The 24,769-nt window shown below is 36.2% G+C and overlaps 1 protein-coding gene across 1 annotated transcript in view; it reads right to left on the reverse strand.

Moving 5' to 3' along the window:
* LOC128024922 (wings apart-like protein homolog) overlaps window positions 1-24,769 on the reverse strand; it is a 60,313-nt gene that overhangs the window by 11,435 nt on the left and 24,109 nt on the right. The window contains exons 6-15 of the mRNA XM_052610801.1: window positions 19,585-19,680; window positions 15,281-15,442; window positions 13,248-13,384; window positions 12,030-12,141; window positions 11,706-11,933; window positions 9,877-9,988; window positions 9,624-9,721; window positions 8,269-8,345; window positions 3,461-3,633; window positions 474-589 (exon numbers count right to left, since the gene is read on the reverse strand). Of these exons, the coding sequence (XP_052466761.1) occupies window positions 474-589; window positions 3,461-3,633; window positions 8,269-8,345; window positions 9,624-9,721; window positions 9,877-9,988; window positions 11,706-11,933; window positions 12,030-12,141; window positions 13,248-13,384; window positions 15,281-15,442; window positions 19,585-19,680 (1,311 nt within the window). The remainder of the gene's footprint in view (window positions 1-473; window positions 590-3,460; window positions 3,634-8,268; window positions 8,346-9,623; window positions 9,722-9,876; window positions 9,989-11,705; window positions 11,934-12,029; window positions 12,142-13,247; window positions 13,385-15,280; window positions 15,443-19,584; window positions 19,681-24,769) is intronic.

The raw sequence follows: 24,769 nt of genomic DNA on the forward strand, positions 1-24,769 counted from the left end.
GAAAACAGCAAAGATTATATCCATATATATTGCACTAAAATGTAAAAAAATATATTTTTTGAAAATTAATAATGGAAATCAATATGTAGTTTGTTTGCAAAACAATAAAAAAAGGTGTATATATATATATATATATATATATATATATATATATATATATATATATATATATATATATATATATATATATATATATATATATATATTACCTTTTATGTGAAATGATTACAATTTTTTACAAAATGTTACCTAGTTTTTTTTAACAATCATCAAATAAAACTCACAAATAAACACTGCATATATTTGATTAGTAGCATTGTTACCTATTACAAATGTGATCACGGTCTGAATTTTTATTTATTTATTTTTTTGTAATGTTGTTTGAAAGCACTCAGGGACTCCTAGTGGACACTGCTGGTTCCCACTGAATGTATACAAACTCGGGAGTGAAATTACTAGACTTGTGTACTCACCAGGACTCTGATATCGAACCTCTGCTCCTGCGGCAGGTACTGTGGGACCCTGAGCACACAGTTCAGCACCGTGCTGATTAACTCCTCCTGCTCACCTGTCTTTGTGCTGCCCCATTCTGCAGAAAGAAAGACAACCCACTCAATGGCTGCTGCACATACGAGTTCAGCGTTAGTTAATCAGGGATTTTCTCTGACTGTTGTTTTCCAAGCTGCTCACATCTGGCATATGACAGAGTACTCCTGCATTATGCTGAAGGTTTTGGCAGGAATACTAGTGAGCAGATAGCCAAAGCAGCACTGGTAACAGAAATCCATTTGGCACACTGAACAAAGCCCATGTAAGAAAGCCAAAAGACTCTTATTGACTTTAAGCCTTATAAAAGCAGAACAACAAACATTCTAGAAGGCATAATGTAATGAGAGGGCCGCTGCAGCCCAGTCGCCTGATTGTTTAGCTAAACAGCACATTTTATATTTCAGTGTCAAGGAGTAACTAACGAAAAGCAGTAAAGGTAATAGTTCGGAAACGACTAATCAATAATAACCAACTGAATTTAATAACTGATTAGTTGCAACCTGCTGAAAATGGAGAACCTTTGTCCGTGAAAACACTTAGCGAACACAGAAGTGAAAACTGCATTTCTATGGGCAAAAATTGCATTTGAAAAAAGGCAATTAAAAAGTGAGTTGCCGTGGGAAAGGTACCAAATTGTCTAAAGCCAAAAGCATACTTCATTTTTGCATATGCATACTGTAAAACATATAGCATGTAAAATTTAGCATGAACACAGGTCTGTCACATTTGAACAAGGACGATTCATTCATGCCCATTGTCTGTGCTACTTCTTTCCAGAAGTTATGGGCAATTAAAAATCTTGTTTAAGCTGGAGTTGCGGGTATCACTCCCCTCACACGAGTGCTCATTGTGTAAGAGTGATCTGAGTGTACAAAGTTGACACGGCAAAAAATAAATAATTAAAGGAGGGGTGAAATGCTATTTCATGCATACTGAGTTTTTTACACTGTCCATGTTTAGCATGGGAATCCAACTCTTTAACAAAGTTTCAAAAATTAAGTTGTACGTTTGAAGGAGTATTTCTGTTCCAAAAATACTCCTTCCGGTTTGTCACAAGTTTCGGAAAGTTTTTTTTCGAGTATGGTTCTGTGTGACGTTAGATGGAGCGGAATTTCCTTATATGGGTCCTAAGGGCACTTCTGCCAGAAGAGCGCGCGCTCCCGTAGAGCAGAGCACTGAGAGCAGAGACATTCAGTGATCAGAGCGAGAGCGTCGCGAAATGTCACAAAAGAAGTGTGTTTTTGGTTGCCAGGGCAAGACAACCCTGCACAGATTAGCAAAAAAAACAGCATTAAGGGACTAGTGGATGGAGTTTATTTTTACACAGCATCGACGGAGTTGTGCAAGTGTTTTTGTTTGTTCCCTGCATTTCGAAGATGCTTGTTTTACAAATAAGGCCCAGTTTGACGACGGATTTGCATATCGTTTATTTCTTAAGGATGATGCCATCCCAACGAAAAAGGGTCACGATGTGTTGGAACCGCAGGCGGTGAGTAAAACTGCTTCAAATATCTCTGCCTTCTTGTTAGTGCGTCCGCCTCCCATGCCGAGACCCGAGTTCGAGCCCCGCTCGGAGCGAGTCGTTGCTGCTGCTGCTCTCGTTCAGTTTCAGCCTCGGGATCTGATTCTGTATCATAAATATACGCTGAATCTGATTGTTAGCCATGGTTTGTTTTGGTTGGTTTTGTCCTCACGGTGTCACAGCTTCCAAACGCTCTCAACGCAAAAGCCTACTCGCGCTCGTGATTCTTTAGCTCCGCCCACACGTCACGCCTCCAGCCGGTCGTTTTTTTCTGGGAAAAATCGGTACAGACTATCTTTCTCTTATGAATATAATAAAACTAAAGACTTTTTGGAGTTATGAAGGATGCAGTACTACTCTATAGGTACTCAAGATTAACAGGATATTGAGTGAAAACTAGCACCCCCCCTTTAAATACCACCAAATACGTTCGGTGGGTTGGCTTTCCATTTTAAATTTAGAAATTCTGATAATCTTCTTTTTTTAACACCTGGCATCCCCCACGAAACAGTCTTCATTCTAGGGCTGTGATGATGGCAGATTTTTACCACCAAGGTAATGGGAACAACTACTGCTGGTAACGTGTTTATATATATATATATATATATATATATATATATATATATATATATATATATATATATGGATGGGTATCGTTAAGGTTTTAATGGTAATAGTGAAGTATTACCACGCTTAGGAACGTTTTGCTGTTTCCGCCATCGTCACTCTTTGTTTTAAGCAGGAGTTTCCCCCTTACTGTAAGGGGGCCGATCACATATCGTGTCTAAAAATGCGTGGAAAACGCTAGGCACGCCACTTTCTGATTATTTTTCCCCAAAGCCTTCTGGCACTTGCGCTCCTGAGGAGTCTGTCGTTGCTAAGCAACCATGACCTGCTCTCTCCATGAAGACGCGGAAATTTCAGCAAAGGATAAATGGATTTGCAGCACTAAAAACTGCTTGCAGTAGCACTGCTACTAAATTAATTTAAAAATCCACATACAGCTATCAGCTATTCCTTCATCTTGGCTGAGCTTTCAACGTTGTTACGGAAAAGGTGAAGAAGTCACATGACCTGAATCCAATGCAGAAGATTTTTCAAAGCCTTCTTTGATCATATTTACCAAGGGTGGCAATATTTTTGGCCACGACTGTATATGTGCTGATCAGTGTTTCTATGTCTGAATTATGTCTGTTCACCATACAAATTGATTTATATGGATTATATTTACAATGTCTTTCTGAATTTAATAAAGCAATAACATTTTTTGGGTATGGACTTTCAATGAAGGGAAAAGTAGCTTTTCAACACTGTTACATTCACAAATGCATTCCATCACAGTCAAAGTAGAAGGTTTGTTTAGTTGACAATCAGGGTCTTTGTACTGACCGTTGTCATGTGTGAGATTTAGCAGGACTCCGATGATGGCTCGCATACAGTCTTCTACAGCTTTCCCCACATTGCTGTTGCTGCAGTAAGGCAGCGGCATGCCGGACGAGCACAGGCCTCGGTTCACCTCTCGACTGTACCTCTGGATCATCTCCTCACAGTGCCATAATGCCCTAAAACAAACAGACAAAAAAAAAAAAAAGTAATGTTCATTTGAAGAATTATTGTAAATTATTCTTTTAGTTTCTAAAAAACATCTTAAAGGGACAGATCACTGAAAAGATTTCAATTCTTACATCTTGTACTTGCACAGAATTTATTATATAGCTTTAGATCTCTTGTTTAGTGCACAAATCAAATTCATTGTACGGAAAAGAGCAGCGTGAACTATGGCTGTGACATAATGGTATATTGAGATCGCAATCAAGTATGTTCATAACAATGATAAGCTCTGGACATTTACTTGATATCAGGATCAGAGCCGATCCTAGACTTCTGGGGTAGAATTTCCCCAGCAGAATTTTTTTACCAGGGGTTAAGTAATCAAATGTAAAAAATAAAGCACTTTAGCATATCATTTAAACAGAAATCGATTCATAAAGTTATACAATATTCAGTGAAAAGCAGAGAATAATTTTTTTGTTGTTGTTTAATTAACAGATGATGACAGACAGCAGCCATGGAATGCACAAAAATGACTTTTCAAACTGTTTATTTTCACTAAAGACATAACTGACTTGTGTTTAGTAAAAACTCCACAAGATGGACATTTTGACGTACAAAGAGCAAAAAAGTAGCCTATATTTGTCAGTGTTTCAGTCCAACTCGAATTGCGCACACGGAAAGCACTTGGGGAACAGTGTTTCTTCAGTTGCTCAGTGTGAATTTAACTCATTTTTTAGTATTGACCAAGAACGGCAGGAGACTGTATTTGACATCAAATCATATTATATTATTTGACTGATTTGGTTACATAGGAAAGGGCGATAGCGCATCGCATTTAAGGAAAGGAACATACATGTTTTCATTACTTCTGGCCAAAATTAAACAAAAATGTGATAATCACTGAGAGCAAGGAGGCCCCCTAATGTTTCGGGGACCCTAGGCATCATGCATACATAGGAATGATCGGCTCTGCTCGATATGTCTCAATCTAACAGCCTAAAACACAGCAAGTAAAAAAGCGAAAACTGCTAGTCAATGTCTCTCTAAAATGTCTGCTTGTTCTGTGTGTGTTTGCGGGTGCCATTTTGTATATTACACAAACACATGTGATGCTCACAATGTTTTAAACTTCTGCCAGGAACACAAACTTCATCTTCAGAGTTGTTCTGAGAGTCACTTCACAAACTTTTCACTATTTAATTTGAGAAAAACCACCGTCAAATAAACACAGAACCTCAAACATCTTTCAAACAAACCACCTAAATTGGTTTAACTAGAAGAAATTATGACAAATATGATTATTGTATCCTGAATTGTACTAATATTATAATTTTAAATAAAAGAAAAAAAATAAATAAAAGTAACATAATACAGTCACAATATTTGTTATCCATGTACAATTGCAATGTTTTGTAAATTAATAAATATTAAATTTAATTTAAATTTAGCATTTTATTTCTTTTTTATCTGACTTGACATTTTTTTATATTTATAAATTAATAATTTTTTTTCCATTAGACAATTTTTCATGGATGGTTGAGCCCATTCTGAACTATGGGAGACCTGAGTGGAGTGCCGGTGGATGTTAAAAAGAAAACCGTTTTTCATTCAAACAAATCGATTTAAACTACACATTCGAGTTAATCGATAAAATTTATTTTTAGCCCAGCCCTACTGTCAGTATTAGTTTTCTTCAAAACCATTTAATGTAATGCCTGTATAAGATTTAAAATAAGATTTAATTACTTTTAATGCCATTTAAGGCCTTAATTTCAGACGCTTAATGCTTTTCAATGCCCCGCAGAAACCTTGTAAATTCAATGCACTTAGAACTTGGACAGAATCTGTGTCCTGCAGCAGAACCAGCTGAGAAATACTACTTTAAAGACTCTTGCAAACTCCATATATTACTGTAAACATAAAAATAACAGCCCTTAATAAATAAAATCCTAATTTACAGCCTATCACAGGGCATCAAAGCCTCTTGACAGATTCCTGAGTCTGGTACTACAAGTGCTCTATCAGCATAAAATAATGGCCGTTCAGAGTTACACTCAAGAAGCTAAAACAGCCTGCAGATAACAGATGCAGCAGGAAATGTGCACATCCTAATGGATTGCATTTATGCCACGGCCAAGGTCAGCAGACACGAACACAAGCTGCATTAGCGTTCTTTAGATGGAGAAAACTTAACTCTTCCTCTCTATTAGTCCCCAAGATGTGTGTGTGACTGAGATAGCAGTAGAGAAAGTCTGCATCCACAGCCTGTACTACAGTACGACCAGCTTCATGGAAAATGCTACTAATACGCTTGGCATAATGAGAGGTTATTAGAGAGCGAGATGGGAAATGGAGGTAGAGGTTCGTGTATTCATATATTAGTGGGGTCATTATTAATGCAGGCTTGCAGTACTCTCTAATTGAATTAGAGCCAGCTGAATGAGCTCTTCCAGCAGAATGTGTGTGAGCTGACTTTTGTTGACTCATCTAGATCCTCTTCACCATCCTGAGCACCAGTGTTTAGTTCTCTGTGCACTTTGAAGGGTCTGACCCCATCTAGAGAGCTGGACCATCAGCTTGTAATTACATTAGCAGTGGAAGAGATAAAAATATCTAAGTCACAACAGTGATTTCTGAACCCAGCGGCAGGAAAAAAAAAATTAAATCCTTTCATAACACAACACTTGGTAAAAAGTACAATGGTACAACTATAAAATTAGTCACTATAACTTATGCGCTATATGGGCCCTTTTTACAGAAAGAGATAAAGCATTTCCACAATAATTATCATTGTATAGCAATACATGCATGATATTATACTTTAGTGCTAGATAAAAAAATATTAATCTCAATATTAATCAATTATCTTTTTTATGAAATGATATTAATTATTAAATCCCCAAAAATCGATTATTCTAGCCTGTTTTCAGTTAATGGATGGAACATTGAAGGGCACTTCCCATCCAATTAATCGCAATAAGCAGTGTGGTTTTAATACGAAACAAAGTCTATGGTTTCAAATTATGTTCATTGTATTGCAGTATTCAAACAATAAATGCTGTTTTGCTGGTGTTTAATGTGAAGTTACGGATTGCTGCGCCTCAGTTCAACAGCGCGAGGCGCACATGAACTAATAATCTCTTCCACATTAATACCAGCTTCAGCACAAAATAAACATGACTAAACATCCGAAGGTAAGTTAAAAGAGTACAACTTTACAATCCGTTTCCTGTATCATGTAATCACTCAATCAGTGTTTCATTCATGAAAATATGTCAATATAAAGACTTGTAAACAATATCACGTAACGTCATATTTAATATTACCTCAGAAACAAACCTTTTCCGTGACCATAAATTCGTTAGAACAATAAACTGTAGAGAGAGCATTTTGCTAAATATATGCACCATATAACATATTTATTATAATTTTTACTGTTCTCATGTCTCATTTATGTTTGAATAAATCCATCAATTTTTTTTTATGACAGCCACCATTTACATTTTTTTTCATAAAAAAAACGAATTGAAGTAGAAATATTATTTTGTAATTGTAACTTTGTTTTAAAAACTCTGTGTAATTTTAACAGTTGTATGTTGTAGCTTACAAATCAGTCAATTTTAAGCTTCAATATTAATGTAGTACCAAATGACTCCTGTATATTTTACAGCAAGTACTGTAACTGATATTAGCCAAAATAATTTAAATTGAAACTAATCGAATCAAATTGCTAATCGACTCGAATCGAAAGCTTGTGAATGAGAATCTAATCGAATCATGAAATGTGCGTCAAAACCCAGCCCTACTATACGTTGTGTTATTGGGTTCTTTAACTGGGCTTCTTTCTAATTCAGAGCACATCTTTTTCCCATCAAACTGCCATAACCCATGCCTTTTGGAAAGCTGTGGAAAAGCACTAATGGATTTTTTTCCCATTTACTTCGCTGTTGGAACAAATTTGCTCCCTTTGTAGCTCTAATGAGCTTTATCCTGTAAAGTAAATGTGCAAAAAACTCCAAAGCTGTCTGAAGCATTCGTTTTCTGCAAACAGATTAAATGCAAGTATTCAATGATAATCTCTGATAATTCATTCATATTCAGATATGAAGCATGATGTTGTGTGATGTCAGAATCAGAAGCTTTATTTTACCTGATGGCTCCTGAATATTGCATGCTTTCATTGTATGCAGAGTGAACACATGTAAGAAAGTAAATCGGGTTTTAGGAATGACACGAGGGACTAAATGACTATGGTTAACTATCCTTTTAAGTGGTCTGAAGTTGTACACTTGAGACTGTATGCAACTCATTAAGATTTGAAATGATTGGCCTCTCCAAGAAATGTCAGCATGGCTTGAGCTGTATCAGAGGGTGTTCTCTGGTGCAGCAGCTCTGCGCTTATGGTCTTGGCAGCTGGTGCTGTTGATAAAGTGTTCCTGTTGCTGTGAGGTTGTTAATGAGTCTGGAGGCTGTCTGCTGTAATGAGGAAAGCTAGCACAAAGTGCACAGTTAACCTGCACCCTGCCCAACCACACAGTACCAGAGGCTTACTGGCAAAACAGTCAGGAAAACATGACAACATGACAAGCTATATTACTGTAAAACTACAGCTAGACAACTGCTTTTAGTTTGGAGGCACTTACTTCGCTGAAGACACTATGAGCTGAGAGTCCTTGTACGCGATCAGGTAGGCCTGGTTTTCTGGATTGTGAACAGTTACCTGCATCGATAAATATCAAATAAAAAATAAGTAATAAAAACAGAACCACAATGAAATTTCTTTTTAATTCTAAATAGGCCCAGCAGAAAATAGACACAGTTGTTCAATATACAGTAGGTTAATATCAAGGTTAATGCAGCCTGTTTATCCCTCAGCGAAATCTACTGAGGTTTGCAACTGACTCACTCTGTCAAGTACAATAACCAACATTCGCTCATAAAATGATAGAATTAGGTCTAAAGGGAAAAAGATATAGCAAAGGATTTAACTGTTACACATGACTGGAATCTAACTTCCACTTATTGCTACGCAAACTTTCAAAAGTTTGGGGTCAATTATTATATATTTTTTTATGTTCACCTGCATTTAATTAATAAAACAGTAAATGAATTTAATACAGCAAGAGCAATACTCATAATATTGTGAGATATAACTATTTGTGACCCTGGACCACAAAACCAGTCAAAAGGGTCAATTGTTAAAAATTAATATACATACATCATCTGAAAGCTTAAATAAATAAGCTTTCCATTAATATATATGGTTTGTTAGGATAGGTAAATATTTAAAAATCTTGAATATTACTTAATATTACTAATAAAAAAAATGTTTTAATATACTGAATTTACAGTAGGAAAAATACAAAATATCTTCATGGAACATGATCTTTTCTTAATATCCTAATGATTCTTGGCATAAAAGAAAAATCTATCTTTTTGACCCATGGCTATTTCTACAAACATACTCCAGTGACTTAAGACTGGTTTTGTGCTCCAGGGTCACATTTAAAATGACATTTTGAAAAAAATATTAGAAAATTAAGAAACTATATTTTCAGAAGCCATTAGTCTTTAGTGTCACACGATCCTTCAGAAATAACTAATATTCTGATTTGGTGCTGAAGAAATATTTATCATCAATGTTAAAAACACTTTTGTATTTAAATAAAGCATATGTAGTGTTTGTCACAGCATTGCACTCGCCATGAATCTACAGGAAGTCACCAAAAATGCCTTTTATTGTAAAATTTATATGAAAGCAATTATAATTTATCATTTTTATTTAAATGCTGAAAAGTTTGTCATTTTAATTTTGATTGAGATATTTGTATCCCATGTTAATGTATTTGCAGGTTCAAGGAGAAAAAGTCTGGATATAAAAACTTATCCAGAGTACTTTATACTGCACTTGTTTACATTTACCATACTTAAAATATGCATAACAAACTGATGTCTAAGAATCACAACTCAAAAGCGTGGAAAAGTGCATCAGACTTACACTTTCTAGAACACGCAAACATCTCTCAGCCCCCCACAATGACGCCACTAGGTTCTCCGTATCATCCTCTCGGCTCAGGTTCTCCACACACTCTTTAACTGTGGGGTATGACATGCATGTATGTGAAACCCAGGCAAATGGGATGGTCACAATATTAACATAATATCTTCTATTTATAACAAATAATTGCCAACAATCAGATATTTAATAATATGCCATTCACTTCAGCAAATACTGATTAAAAGCAAAAGACCTTTATCTACAATGTGGTCCAGGCCTCCCAGAAGCCGGAGCTCTTCTTTAAACCAGTCCCCCGCTCTTTTTGACGTCAACGACAACAATGTCTCTGTTGCTAAATGTCCCGTCTGCCGAGAAAAAGACAATGCACAATCAGTCTGAAAGATATTATAAAAAACACATTCAGCTTTAATGACACCATTATGCAAATGTAAAAGTCTATTTGCTAAACAGAACATTAAAACAAATGTAAATAGAGGACGTGAAAAGCAATGAACACAACCTGAAAAGAGCTCTTGATCAAGCTCTGATGGCTAAAGTAAAAAATATGAAAACAAGTAAATGTTATAATAGTTTAACAAAGGGTGTTTTGAATGGATTTAGAGACAAGTTCTTAAAGACTGTTTTATCTAGCTGCTCTTCAGTGTATAGTCTAAGTGGGCATTCATGCGGGTACATTGTGTTCTGTCTGTATATGTTTAATTGCTGGTTTATGCGCACATGCTCCAGATCTTTGATCGGTGCGTCATGTCATCATTTTTTTTGTGCGTTTCATCATTTTCAGCACAATTTAAAAACTTGTCAAGTAAACTTAAAAAGTGTCAAGTAACAACAGCTGAAGTTTTCAAATCCCTGAAATGTTTACTTCTGATGTGTTACACCCAGAACTTGTCTAAAATTTAAATAAAAAAAAATACAATTAAAAATTAAACTGTCAGCAGCATACTAAACCCTCTCTGAGAAATAGTGCGTAAATTGCTAATTCTTTAAACAAACATTTTTGTATAATTTACAAAGTTCAACAATAAAGTCCTATATAATAATGGTTAAACAGTTAATCATGATTATTTTGCTAAAAAAAATAAATAATAATAATTAACAGTAATTTACTTTAAAATTATCCAATTGCTGAAAGGTCTGAACAACTTTTTTGTACAAGTTCAAGTTGCACTGTAATATCGCAATATATCACAGAATATCGCAATATACTTAAAATCGCAATAATATTGTATCGTGATAATATCGTATCGTGAGGCCTCTGGCTATTCCGTCTCCTAGAAGATTAAGTAAACAACTGGGCGAAAAAATGCACTGATCTGAGAGTAAAGCTCTGATTGAGGGATTTTGACTCTAAACATCTGGCAACCATAAACATGAAAGCTTCTGGAGGCTTGTTAACAATGCAAGACAACACAAATGCCAAAAGCAGAAATCTTGTAACAATTAAAATAGACTTTATTGTTCAGTCCTAGAATCATTTAATAAATAAATCAGTTGATCTGGTTCATAAAACCAGCATTATGAACCAAATCAACTGATTCACTGACTGACTCCAATGACAACAGATTCATTGCCTGTGAGTTTGTCAGGTGTCAACATTTCTTTCAGTTCTTCACACTAAGTTATTGCAAAGCTTCAGAAGATACACCAAATTACAACTTTTACTGAAGCTTAAAAACTTTCAACAGAAGTTAGTTAAATCATAAGGGTTTGGTCTGACATGTTTAAATGACTAAATATACTGCAATTTTGGGACTAACTTTTATTTAACACAGAAAATAGTTGTCGAAACAACCCACTGACTGATACATTTTTGAAAACTTTCTTTTACAATGTACAACAAAAGCAATGAAGTGTATCCACTAGAGGGAGCAGAAGCTAAACCTTTCTGAAAAGCCCCAAATGAACACAGTTCCTCATCGACATGGTCTATCATCACACAAGCAGAATCATAAAAAAGTGCAAGTCCCAGACAGGAAATTTAGCAGATCTTGAGAAACATAACTCCTGCACTGCAGCAAGAAACTCTGGCCAATAAACAAGCACAACTGATCTCAAGCTTACCGTGATATTCTCCAAGTCGAGGTGCTTATTGTGGACGGTTTCGCAGAGTTTGCGAATCTTTTCTTTTACTTTATTCATCTCTTTTGTCGTTAGCTGATCAGCAATGGATTTGTCCTGTTCTAATTCCAGTAAACGAATCATTAGATCCAGACTGGCCCGATCCAGGTCCATGTTCAAGCGGTCTCGGCTGAGGATGTACATCAGAGAGGCCGTACATAGAGCTAGATTCTGGAGGAAGGGGCAAGAACAGGCAAGAAGCATTGATTCGACATGAAACATCAGGCAGTGAAGGCTTTAGAAGACTCCAAACTTATTTTGACTTACTGGATGTTGAGGTGCATCACTGAGAGTTCTAAAGACCTGAGCCACTTTCCCATGTGCCCTCAGGTGCATCCTGAAACTGGGCATGGCGCAACGTGTGGCCAAGCTAATAACACTGCACACAAACGCAAAGAGAATTGTAATGAGCAAACAGTTTTGCAATTACAAAAATTAAGTCATAGTAGGGCTACACGATAATAACAAAAATCATAATTGTTGATTACTCCTTTGAAATTCTAATTGCGATTATTAATTACGATTATCACAATTTACACTGAATGATGTTTATACCATTGCTTGAAGGAATTGTATGCCATATATTTATATGAAAATAAACAAGCTGAAAACACGAAGACTAAAAAAAAATTATTGCTTTTCTATAGGATTAAGCCTTAAATGTCAACTACAAAAATAATGGAAAAACCATTAAGATAATCTGTAGAAAAAAAAAACATCTTAAGCACTCAGAATACCGTAAGTGGACTTTGAAAGATTAATTGCCACTTTGAGCGATTATGTAATTGTGGCATCCATAATAGGCCTATCGGCAAGCCTGGCCCCCACTTAGTTACTATTGCCAACTCGGACAAACAAACAAATAGAGTTGCTATCTTACAATGACAGCTGTCAGTGTAAAAAACCTTGTCCCAAGATGTTTTTGATTAATTTAGGACATAGAAGGACCACGGTTCAAGTGGGATTTAAATATGCCATAGAGAGATATATAAAAGCACTTCAGTTTGGAAGCGAGGGTTTACAGATCACAATGCAAGCATGTTACGGTCATCACAATCGCAGACGACAAACATCCAGGATTCAAGTACTGCAGGATAAGATAAAATAATTTAGATTTAACCAGTTTAATGTGGAGAGGCACTGAAATGTAGACCTTCGCTAACGTGTAACCAGAAAATGAATGTTTCCTTCTTCATTGGGATTGGGGTTGAATGCTTAGGGACATTTTGCTTTGTGTTGTTTGGGTTTAGATATTGGAATAAAACAATTTCCATTGCCCATCATCTCATGATACCTGAAATCAACCGTGCAGCTGATACTCAACTACCGTACGCAAAAGCCATTGGCTCATCTGCATTCGAGAGAAGGGGCTTACCAATAGGTCAACTGTAATCGTGATTAGAAATGTGAATAACTGTATAGCTTAGATCTTAGCTTAAATATTGAAGAATGTCAGAATAAAAACTGATGAAATGTTTTCTTCACCTAAGGCAGCGTGTGTTAAGTGGTTGACCAGTCTTCAGACCAGTGGCAAGATACTCAAAGTCATCAGTGAATTCCTGATTCTCGCCAAACTCCACCACATCATTGAAGTGCTTCACGTGCTGGACGACGGTGTACAACTGTTTAGAAAGAGAAAGCAAGTGTTTAATCTCATGACAGAAATAATGTTTGATGACAGGTTTGCACTCTGTGTGTATCTAAATACAAAGACCACTCATTGACAACATTTGATATACATTTATATGTAAACACATGTAGACTTAAACTAAATTGATTGACAGTTTCAGTAATTATAAAGGGAACACACACTTTCAGCATACAGTGATAGTGATAACCGTCACGTATATACATACATACATACATATATATGTCAAAAGTCTTTGAATGTAAGTTAAATCTATTCTATTACTTAAAGGGTTAATGAATTGAGAAATCAACTTTTACTTCAGCTTTCAAGAGTTAACGTTCTAAAAAGAATATCCTTTTCAGAACTGAAAACATCTTTGTTACTGAAATAAAAGCTTTTATTGACACCAGGCCCAGCGAATGCCAAAACCTGGAATGTGCTTACATATGACATAATAGACAGCCTCAAAACCAGGGTAGAAAATAGCCTACTACTTATTGATTTTGATGTTTTTGAATGTTAAGGGTACAGACTACAACAATAGCTACTCTAATTACTATCATATAAAAAATAATAATAATTTAAAAATCAGCTGTCTTGAGCAGATTAAGTTTCGTTCCACATGGTGCATACAAAGATATGTAAACAAGGCCAGCAAGTATTGCACGTTATGCTGCATTATTCATTATTCACTGATTGGCATACAAGCTAATGTGTGACCCTGGACCATAAAACCAGTCATAAGGGGAAATTTCTTGAAATTGAGATTTACACAGCATCTGAAAGCTGAATAAATAAGCTTTCCACTGAGGTGTGGTTTGTTGGGATAGGACAATATTTGGCAGAGATAAAACTATTTGAAAATCCGGAATCTAAGAGTTCCAAAAGATCTAAATACTAAGAAAATTGCCCTAAAGTTGTCAATGCATATTGCTTATCAAAAATTAAGTTCTGATATATTTATGGTAAGAAGTTTACAAAATATTTTCATGGAACATGATCTTTATTTAAAATCTTAATGATTTTTGGCATAAAAGAAGAATAATTTTGACACATACAATGTTTTTTTTTCTTTGGCTATTACTAAAAATATACCACAGCAACTTAAGAGTGGTTTTGTGGTCCAAAGTCACATATAAAGACCAAAAAAAAAAAAAATTTAGTTAAACAGGGTTATAATAAATATGAGAGTGGTCAGAAAACAATCCAAACAGCTTACAGCTTGTAGCTTAGATGAAAACCGATTAAGAGGGCAGAGTAAGACGTGAAGGTTGTAAAGTAGGTGGGCCTGAACAACTGAATTAGTTACTGAACATACCCACAATCAGAATTATTGCAGTGATTTCTGGACCCCATCAATGGATCTTTTTTTTGCATTACTATAACAGTCCTAATGATCATGCCAGGGTTTTCAATATGCTGCCACTGAGACTTTCAAATTCAAAATTCACTGAAAAACAGCTGGACTACTTTGTATGCATATTAAGATAGAGCTTTATGCCTTTATCAATGGTTCCATTCCATTGACTTTCAAATTTAATTGGCTCCTGCTCGGGCTTTCAGTATAAAGTTGCCAAATATTAAAATGTCTAGTGAAATACAAATCTCTTAACTCAGCAGTCTATTTTCCCCCTGTATCTCTCTCTCTCTCTCTCTCTCTCTCTCTCTCTCTCTCTCTCTCTCTCTCTCTCTCTCTCTCTCTCTCTCTCTCTCTCTCTCTCTCTCTCTCTCTCTCTCTCTCTCTCTCTCTCTCTCTCTCTCTCTCTCTCTCTCTCTCTCTCTCTCTCTCACTCACTCACTATAAATTGAATTGAATTAAAGGAAGCAGCATGCAGCAAGTTTCTACACTGTGTCAAATCAGACAGGGTTGTCAAGTGTTTGCACTCACCTCCTTGTGTTCTTTCCTACATTTAAGTGCAGTGACCATGTCCTGGTAAGGTTCTGTGGGGATAGTGACAGACTTGATGACTTTGGGAGGAGGAGCTGGAGCTTTGAACACTCCGTCATCCTTGTGCGAGTTCGAATCTTTACTGCCTCCCGATGAAGTGGCCTGTGAGAGAACGACGACTCAGAGTTAAAGCATTACATGTCTGGAAGCACTGCAGGGCTGATTCACATACACACTGAGCTGCCAACAATCGACCCACTGCTGGTTATCCAACAAGATGACTAAATATAGTGCTACAGAACATTATAGATTCCTCATGCAGCAGCTACTAAAAGGTCAAATCAATGACCAGCAGAAACGCTCCTAAATAAAAGCGTTTATCTGTAGCCTTGTTTTTAGGAACAGTAGAAACAGAGGCGCTGCTCTAATGAGAATTCATTCAAACCGTTCAAGTGAAGTGTAAGCATATCTGTCAGTGAGCATAATATTACACTGGGGGTAACAGATGCAGGCTGGCTAAGTTGTATGGGATTGATTGTGTTTGGATGGCAAATGTAGAGAGCAAGGGACAGGTTGCTAGTTGAAAGAGAAGTGCATAATGGGGCTATCTCAAAATACAACATTTACTTAACAGTGAATTATTTATCAGGGTCAACTATTCCAAAAAAAATAAATTAATTAATAATGCTGAAGAGCTGAATCAGTGATGGGACAAACAAATATTTTCCAAACTCTGAATCAACCGAACCGACTGCCTAGCAACATGATTTAGTGTTTCGAAGCTCTCGAAATATTGCAAGCAGACGTCTGTAAATGCAATGTGAACAGTCAAAATGTGCATAGACACCTTTTACTAATTATAAATGTTTTTATGAAAGTGTTGTGTTTTAAATGTAATCTACAAATCATTAAATTAATTGACTACCTTATTTTGATCTGAAACATGCCAACATATATTCCAAAACAAAATAAATGTTAAACCAGCAAACCATGCAGCACCAGCAAATTTGGATGTATTTCCCACGTCAATAGTTTCGGTTTTGCTTTAGATAATTTAGTTTAGGCTTGGTTCTTATAATAAATGTAGTATTCTTAAACACCAATGTGACTGTTATTAGGTTTTCTTATTTATTTTTTTTCACTTAATGCATTTCTATGGAAGTCGTTTTTTTTTTTTCGAAGTACGTTTTTTTCCCTATTTTTCTTTGTTTTCTCATGATCACAACTTATCTTTCGTTATGTCAAGATCACAAGAAAATTGTTTTCTCTTGATCACGACTTAATTTTCTCATGATCTCGACGTAAATGAAAGTTTACAATGATTGTTTGATTTGCTTGATCTACTGTTGTGCTATGGTAACTACGAACGCAATGACGAGCATCTGATCGATAGATAAACCGCGAGCTCTTTTACTGTATTATGGATATTTCCACAATATTTCCACATTTTGCTTTGCTTAGTAATAACGTCTACAATACATAAAGGCTAATCAATCACAGTAAATATTTTTTTTCCAGAGACAGTACGCTAAACATTTTGTTTGTATAATTACAGTAACAGATTTAAATGGTCAAATCTACACCGCAAACACAGGGTGCATTCAGAAGGATGCAGAGAACTTGCTTGGATTCGACTCCCTTTATTTTCCTTTTATTTGAAATAAAATTAAATGGAATTTTTCATTTTAAGTAGTCATGTAGGATATGCTATAAAATTTTATATGATATAAAAATTTGTATTCTATTTTTTCTTTTCATTTATTATACAATTAACAAAAGCAAAAAAGACCTCTAACACTAGCTTGCTCTATTCTTATTCTATCGTTTTATTATATCAATTGCTGTCTTTATAGGCAATATTGACTAGTAGCCTAAATTATTAACTAACAATCTGGTCAACAAAGTTCTTTGGAAAATGAGGAAAATTTCCCACTGGTTACTCGACGTGTGACAACACCGGTATCACCGTGGTGGGGGTGCCCTCTTTTCGTTGCTTCCTTGCTTTTAAATACCTTATAAATGCATGCGCATTATACTTTCACTTTTGAATTAGGGTCAATTGGCAATTCCGCATCAATTGTTTAAATGAAAAAAAAAAAAAAAAAAAAAAAACCCTGATATTAAATACTATGATGACGTTTTAGTGCCACGTTGAAAAAAATAAATCTAAGACTGAGATTAAAGTTGTAATATTCAAGGAATAAAGTGGTAATACTACGATAATAAATTCAAAATATGTGATATTTAGGCCTTTATCGAGCATGTCATTGTCCTGGATTGAGAGCACCGGGAGAAGCTGCAGGCCACCGGGACTGATTTGAATATTGTGTCCGAAAGGCCGCAGCATCTTACTGGAATGAGGAAGATTAAAAAATTTTTAATGAGACGCAGCACAGGGAGAAGAGATGACGCGGACATGCTAATCTGTGATGTGACTGTCTCTTGGCACGAAGCTTTGTAGCTTTTGCATTATAGTGTATGCTCTCTTTTTAACTAAATTATTTATAATTATTGTTTTTACTTAATTCAAATAAATATTTAAGAAAAACGAATACTTAAAAAAAAATCTAAACGACAGTGGGGATGGTGTCACGGTGGGAAAGTGATGTAACCGGTGTTGCGGCTTAAAACTGGTAACACAGTCAACACAGTCTATCGCGGCAAGCCTACTCCAGAAAAATGAAATAAGAAAATCTAAATTAAGGTTTTAAGGGCTTCAAACTGAACATCTCAGTGTCTTATGGACTATACTCCATTGCAGTCACCTCCAATGGCCAAATCCTGTAGTTTGGCCTTCTTGATCTTTCGGCTTAACTAAACCAGCAGGCCACACTCTCTCTAGCAGCAAAATCTTCCACACTTGGCCCCTCTACACTGATTATTATCAGATCTTCCACTGTGTCTGAATGAAGGGATGCTCTAGTGTCTGATTTGAACAGCTAAACAGTCCCTAAATGGCTTATACTCCTGTTTCAGCTATTATAAGAGTTCAGTTTTGTATGTAATAGCAAAGCGATTATATTTTGTTTAGTTTATCAAGTTAAATTAAAGTTTGTTAAAAAAAAAAAAAAAAAAAAAAAAGTAACGACCAAGTTGCCAGCGGTAAACAGTGAGCCTAGGTTTAATCAATTTAGCCTTCTCAAATCATCACAACTTGCCTAAAATAAAATCTATAAATATAAAACAGTTCAAGCATATAACAATATAACTATTGCATGTATTTGAACGCAGAACTGTTCAGCTGAGCTGACGGCACACACCAAACTGCTGCTGAGAGACAATAAACACTGTTGAGCTGCTCTTGACTGTCGCGGTAGCATGGTCTATGTTGTTTCCACCAGCACGGCAATTTTTTTCATCTCTAATTTGATTGATGTCTAAAATATAAAAGGAGGAGTCTAAAACAGGCGGGAGGACCGGTGTTACCGGCCCGCGTCTAAACAATGATGTGAAAATTGGACCGGAGCCCGCCTCGAGGGGCATAAAAAAAGTTGGGGCCCGTCAGACTCAGGCTGAAATGCAGGGCTTTAGTGTCTGTTGTTGAACCACAGGAAGACTTTCAGAGTCGCAGAGACTTTTTTTCCCTCGAACGGCTGGTTGCACCAGTGCGACCTATGATATTTTTTAGTCACACCATTGAGAAATTAGGTTGCACTCTAGAGCCCTGTAATACAGTGGCCAGTGAGTGAGTGAGTGAGTGAGTGAGTGAGTGAGAGTATATTCTAGGGGTGCACGATATATATGGGGTGATGATTAATGCACATCTCTTCAGTAAAGCTGGTTATCTGATCAGCAGTAAATACCATCAGGTGCGTGATTTCACAGAGCAGCTGTTGCTACAAAGAGCCGTTGTTAACTGACAAGCTGCGCAAATCCAAGCTGATAATGAATGTGAACACCATTGGTAACGAAGGAACTTGCGACCATAGTTGCTTCTGGGAAACAAACCCCAAAATAATTTAGTGACTTAGGCTACCTTTGTGGACAATGCAGAAAATAACAGCAGAAAGTATTTATGCAATAATGCAGGACAACCTTGCTAATGCAGAAATGTAATGATGGTTTGCGTTAATATAATAAAGGTTATGGTAAAGAAAGTAACACTCCACAATCTAGTGCAAATTCCCATCCAATAAATTCTTGATGGTTAAAATCTCCCAGCATGTTTTTACACAAAGATTAATATAAACACTGTTGTGATGGCATGAGAATTGCCTGTGCTGAAGTGCTTTCAAAAGTAGGTTGTGACTGTGTAGGAGTGTGTAGTGTTTAGTGAAGCACCCTGCGTTTAGTGTTGTACTCACTGGAGGAGCCTGAGATCGTGATGGAGGCATAGGGAGCAGCTCTTCTGGCTCTGGCTGGTTCCAGTGTCTTGCATTATACACAGCTTTAGTAGGCGACTGCAGAAAGAACAGACAAACACTGTTACACTAAGGGCATTTTAATACAAGAGCTTCATGTGCAGACCTGGGTTCATTGAACATTCTTAACCTTTATTTAAACAGGAAATTCACATCAAAAAAAAAAAAAGAAAAAAAAGAAAACTCTTTTACAAGTGAGACCTGGAACATCATGAGCTTGGGATCATTTGGTTGACATGACTTGCATCAAGAACAACAAATACATTTTGAGATTGAACAATAGGGGGCCATGGAGTAAAAAATGTTGATTGAACCACTGATGTGAACAAACCGCAACACACAATAAAATACATATTTTACATTTTAATTCATGTTTTTGTCCTAAGCTGAGTTTGTAATTCAGCCTAAATGTCTGGTTAGGAAACGATGTAGATGACAGAGAGACAGGATTGTAAAGTACCATTAGTTGGGATTTGAACTATCTTTGCAACTTTTACAAGTTGTGCTTGTCTGTGCAAAAGTAAACTCCTATATGAAAAAAATAAGAGCAATAAGCTTGTCTCAGCAAACCCCACTAAAATGTGAAGTGAAGAATCATTTTTGGCAATTACCTACAGTGGTTAAAAAGAAAAATGCTGTTAATAGGCTACTCATAGTAATGAAGCAAACATATCAGGATTCTGAGTTATATATATATTAAAAAAAAAAACAAAAAAACATTTTGAGCAGAAACCTGTGAGGGTTGAAAGTGAAATCACAAATGAGTTCAAAATTTCAATGCACAAGCTTCTGCTCCACAAAGATGGCTATATTCCTTTTTCAACTGTAATCACATTTGTAATTAAAGCTCATTAAGAAGTGCTACATTTCTCAGCTTGTTTGTGTTGGCGGAGTGTGAATTGAAGCGCAGGTCATTTGCCTCAGCGGGAGTTCATTCAAAGCAGACTGCAGGAACACTCTATATATGAACAACTCACAGAGGATGCCAGATCGAGTCAAACTGCAGGGACTGACGGCACACAAATAGCCAAAAGAGAAGGGGTGATAAAAGGGCACTTGGCTACAGGAGGAGGTGTATGCACAGTCCACTAGGCAACACTGTGGCTGGGTTATTATTAATAATGAAGAGAAATATTCTGGCCCTCAACATAACTCTGCAGGAGACTGGTTTTAATCTTCTGTAATTAAGAAGTATTCTTCATGCTAGCAGGGAGTGAAAATCTAGCTCCACCCTATGGAGAGCTCTTCACACTGGGCAAAAAGCTTTCAGAAGGTCTTGCAAAGAAAAATCAAAACTGCCCCCTGATGTGTTTTTTCTTCGAGCTGGAATCCCCTCTAATGTCTGGGAATGATGCTGCCAAGTAAGACCTCCAAGAGGAACAGGCAGGTCTCTCACTCCATGAGCAACTCTGACAAGTATGCCGCTGAAACGTACTCACAACCATGTGATATAGCTTGTAGCTATGAAAGCTCAGGAGTTGTTACATACCAAAATGTATAGCACCTTAAAAATTTTGCATATAATTTTTTTTTTTTTTAAAGTGTTTGTTTCAGCCAGTTAAAGGGTGGATGCTTTTTGTGCACATGGTCAGGATTGTCACATCTCCGGTTTATTTGTGTTCATATACATATACACTATCCATGATTCACCAGGGCTATATAGTCCAATGGTGCGCACATTATGAGAAATAATAATTTTATGACATGTTTGTAAAATATTTCATCATACAGAATAACATTTCTATTCATTTTGCATTGATTTATGCGATCTGAAGAGCTCAAACAGCTATCAGAGCTAGCGATTACTCTCCTCTTAGCTGATTCGCATCAGCTATGACCTCAGTGCGATATCATTAGTTTGTAAAGCTGTCAATCATCTCACGTGAACCACTTGACCAAAAGGATGTCCTTCTGCAATGATGCTCTCTGTGTCATTTCAGTTTGTGTCATTGGTAAAAATATATGAAAGCATCTTATCAGCATTTTCTAAAACTTTTCCAAAGCCTCCCATGATAGGTTTTAGAGAAATATCATCCTCAGATTTGAAATAAAGCATGACCAAGCTACAATTTAGTTGTGGTTAGAGTGTAGTTGATATCCTACATTCCAAAAAATATTTAATAAATATATTCTTAATATTTGTTGTTTTTGTTTTGCTATAGCATTCAGACTGGGTACCTACCGTATATTCCGCACTATAAGTCGCTCTTTTTTTCATAGTTTGGCTGGTCCTGTGACTTATAGTCAGGTTAATTTGATAATTTTAATGAACCAAGAGAAATTAACTAACAGAAAACATTACCGTCTACAGCCGCGAGAGGTTGCTCTATGCTGCCTGAGATGCTGCTCAGTGCTCCTGTAGTCTACACTAAGCAGTATAGAGCGTCCTCTCACAGCTGTAGACGGCAATGTTTTCTCTTGGTTCTTGGGTCTAAATAAATGTGGTGTGTTAAGCTGTTTTTTCTCCATTTTAACTTAATTTACAGACAGAGGTGAGACAGACAATTATGCAGAGAGCACAGAGAGAGGAGATGTAGAGAGGAGAGAGATAGAGAGAGGAGATGAGGAAAGAGGAGGAAAAGAGGTAAGACAAACAGAGAATGAAGAAACAGAGAAAGGGCAATACGAAGAAGAAAGAACAGAGATGAGAGACAGAGAGAGGAAGACAAAAAAAAATATTTGATTTCAGCTTGTTAAATGTGAATATGTTCTAGTGTCTTCTCTCCTCTGTGACAGTAAACTGCATATCTTTGAGTTGTGGACAAACGGGACATTTGAGGACCATCACGTGTAGGCAGTGGCCCACTTTACAGTGACCACGATGTTGTCACCCAGAATTTATAGTTTACCCACCTCTTTTTTTTACCACTACACCTCTGGTTATAAACTAATTATCGTTCTTAACAATGGTGTTATTTGGAAGGTGCCATGAAATGCAAATGCCATCTAAACAGGATGCATCAAACCAAACATTCCAAAATGACCACCTCCTTTCCTCATGCATTTGTGCGGTTGCAGGTATTAGCTCAAGCGTATGAAAGACAAGACATCAGAAACAGAACATGGCATCTGTCAACTGTCTTTTGTGTAGTCAGATGTCATTGATTATAATGGGTTCCATATATTTTTGATTTGATGTGGCACTAGTTTTAAGCACATCAGAGCCGTGGGTGTGGCCAGCGGTGTAAATGGATCTATATTTTACTCTAGAGGCAGTTATATGCAAATGTTTGTTCCCTTGTGATGTTAAAAAACCCACACTCAAAGGACTTTGGCTTACCTTAAATAAATGCTCTTTTTGTACTGAAGAGGATGTTAAATAGTTGGGTGTGCTCTAAAAAAACCGTTCACTCTGACATGGAAATATTTTCCAGTTAATTTCTTTCAGAAGTTCAAGGAAATTTGGATTTTTAAACTCATGATCCCTGTATTTGTGGGAACTGACCAAAGCCTTTATAACAACCACATATGGAAAGACAAACAAATCTTAAACTGTGAAAAGAAAAGGAGCGTGACTGACTAATTCTGTCTTCAGGTGAACGAAAAGTTAATGAGTAGTGAACTCATCTGAGTAGTATTCACATGCGTTCGACATACACCGTAAAATATAAAACAGTTTCAGGGTTCCAGACAACAACAAAAAATGGCTCCTATAAGAAACTTATTGAGGCACCAAATTATTTTATATAATTAAAATATATATCCGTTCATGTTGATTTTGTATTATAGTAGTACCGTATTGTTCAGACTATAAGTCGCATTTATTTAGAACCAAGAGAAAACATTACCCGCTACAGCTGCGAGAGGGCACTCTATGCTGCTCAGTGCTCCTGTAGCCTACCACTGAAAACATTAAATGAAAACAACTGAAAACTGTTAAACGGAAATATTAACTTAATTTAACAAAATCCAATACCAAGAACAGATATTGCTAATCTGGAAAGACAAGTTATTCAGCTAACCGTACACAATAGTACACAGAACAACAGGCTGAATAGGTGCCGGTAGGTTACCATAACACATTAACAGTTACAGGAGCACTAAGCAGTATAGAGACGGTAATTTTTTCTCTTGGTCAAATTAATTTAGATAAGTCGCAGGACCAGCCAAACTATGAAAAGAAGACTTATAGTCCGGAAAAATATGGTAAATAGAAATATGATGGGTTTACGTTCGGCTTGAACTGATGCGCCAAAGTGATTGCTCATGCCTCATTAAAGACTGCAAAGACTGTATTTATTGCTTGATTTCGAATTTAGCAGAATTTTAAAGCTGATAAAAAGTTGCAATTACCTTGTTTTATTTTTTATTTAGTAGCAGGAATGGGCTTCCATAGATGCGCATAATCTCAGTTTATTATATTAACATAACAAAATATGTGATCGCAAAACAACCAGGAAATAGCATTAGCATTATTATATACTTTATTATACTCAGATAAACCAAATACTGTCATAGTCGTGTGTTTATTAGTCACGCTGAATCAATGAAAGCAGTTAAATCTTCTGTCTATTCAGCAATCGCAATAGGCATTTCCTGGATTTCTTCTGTGAAGCATATTTGGAGTTTTAGCACGAACACGCCCTCTGGACCTCGGTTGGAGATTTACTGCTGATCACAGAACCGTGCTTTACTGAAAAATATGCACGGCAATCGCAGCTTCTGCCTTATTGTGATTTATTGCCTTTGCCATTTAATTTCAATTTATCATGCCTCCTTATAATTATGCCATTACAAAGTGTTTAAAGAGCTTAGGAAAAGAGAAAATGGTTTTATAGTCAAAGACACATACTGTAGCTAAAGTCTGCAGCTTTCAAGGCGATTTCACTACAGTCAGCCACTTCTCCAGCAGAGTTACTGAAATCAATTGCATCATCAGGAAGTAGGTTTAAAAATACATACACAATATAGGGCCGGATATCATCAACTACCACATAACAACATACTTTGGACTTAGGACAAGCAAATAAATAAATAAATTTAAAAAATCATCAGTTTGATACAAATAATTAAGTGTGTCTCAGATGTAAAAAATGTACATCAATGAAAAGTTTACAGTTACATTTTCCAGATTTTAAAACTATAGAATGATTTTTTTTAAATAATAATAAAAACTAATAATGAAAAT

This window comes from Carassius gibelio, chromosome A12 (genome assembly GCF_023724105.1).
Source record: "Carassius gibelio isolate Cgi1373 ecotype wild population from Czech Republic chromosome A12, carGib1.2-hapl.c, whole genome shotgun sequence".
NCBI classification, from domain to species: Eukaryota; Metazoa; Chordata; class Actinopteri; order Cypriniformes; family Cyprinidae; genus Carassius; species Carassius gibelio.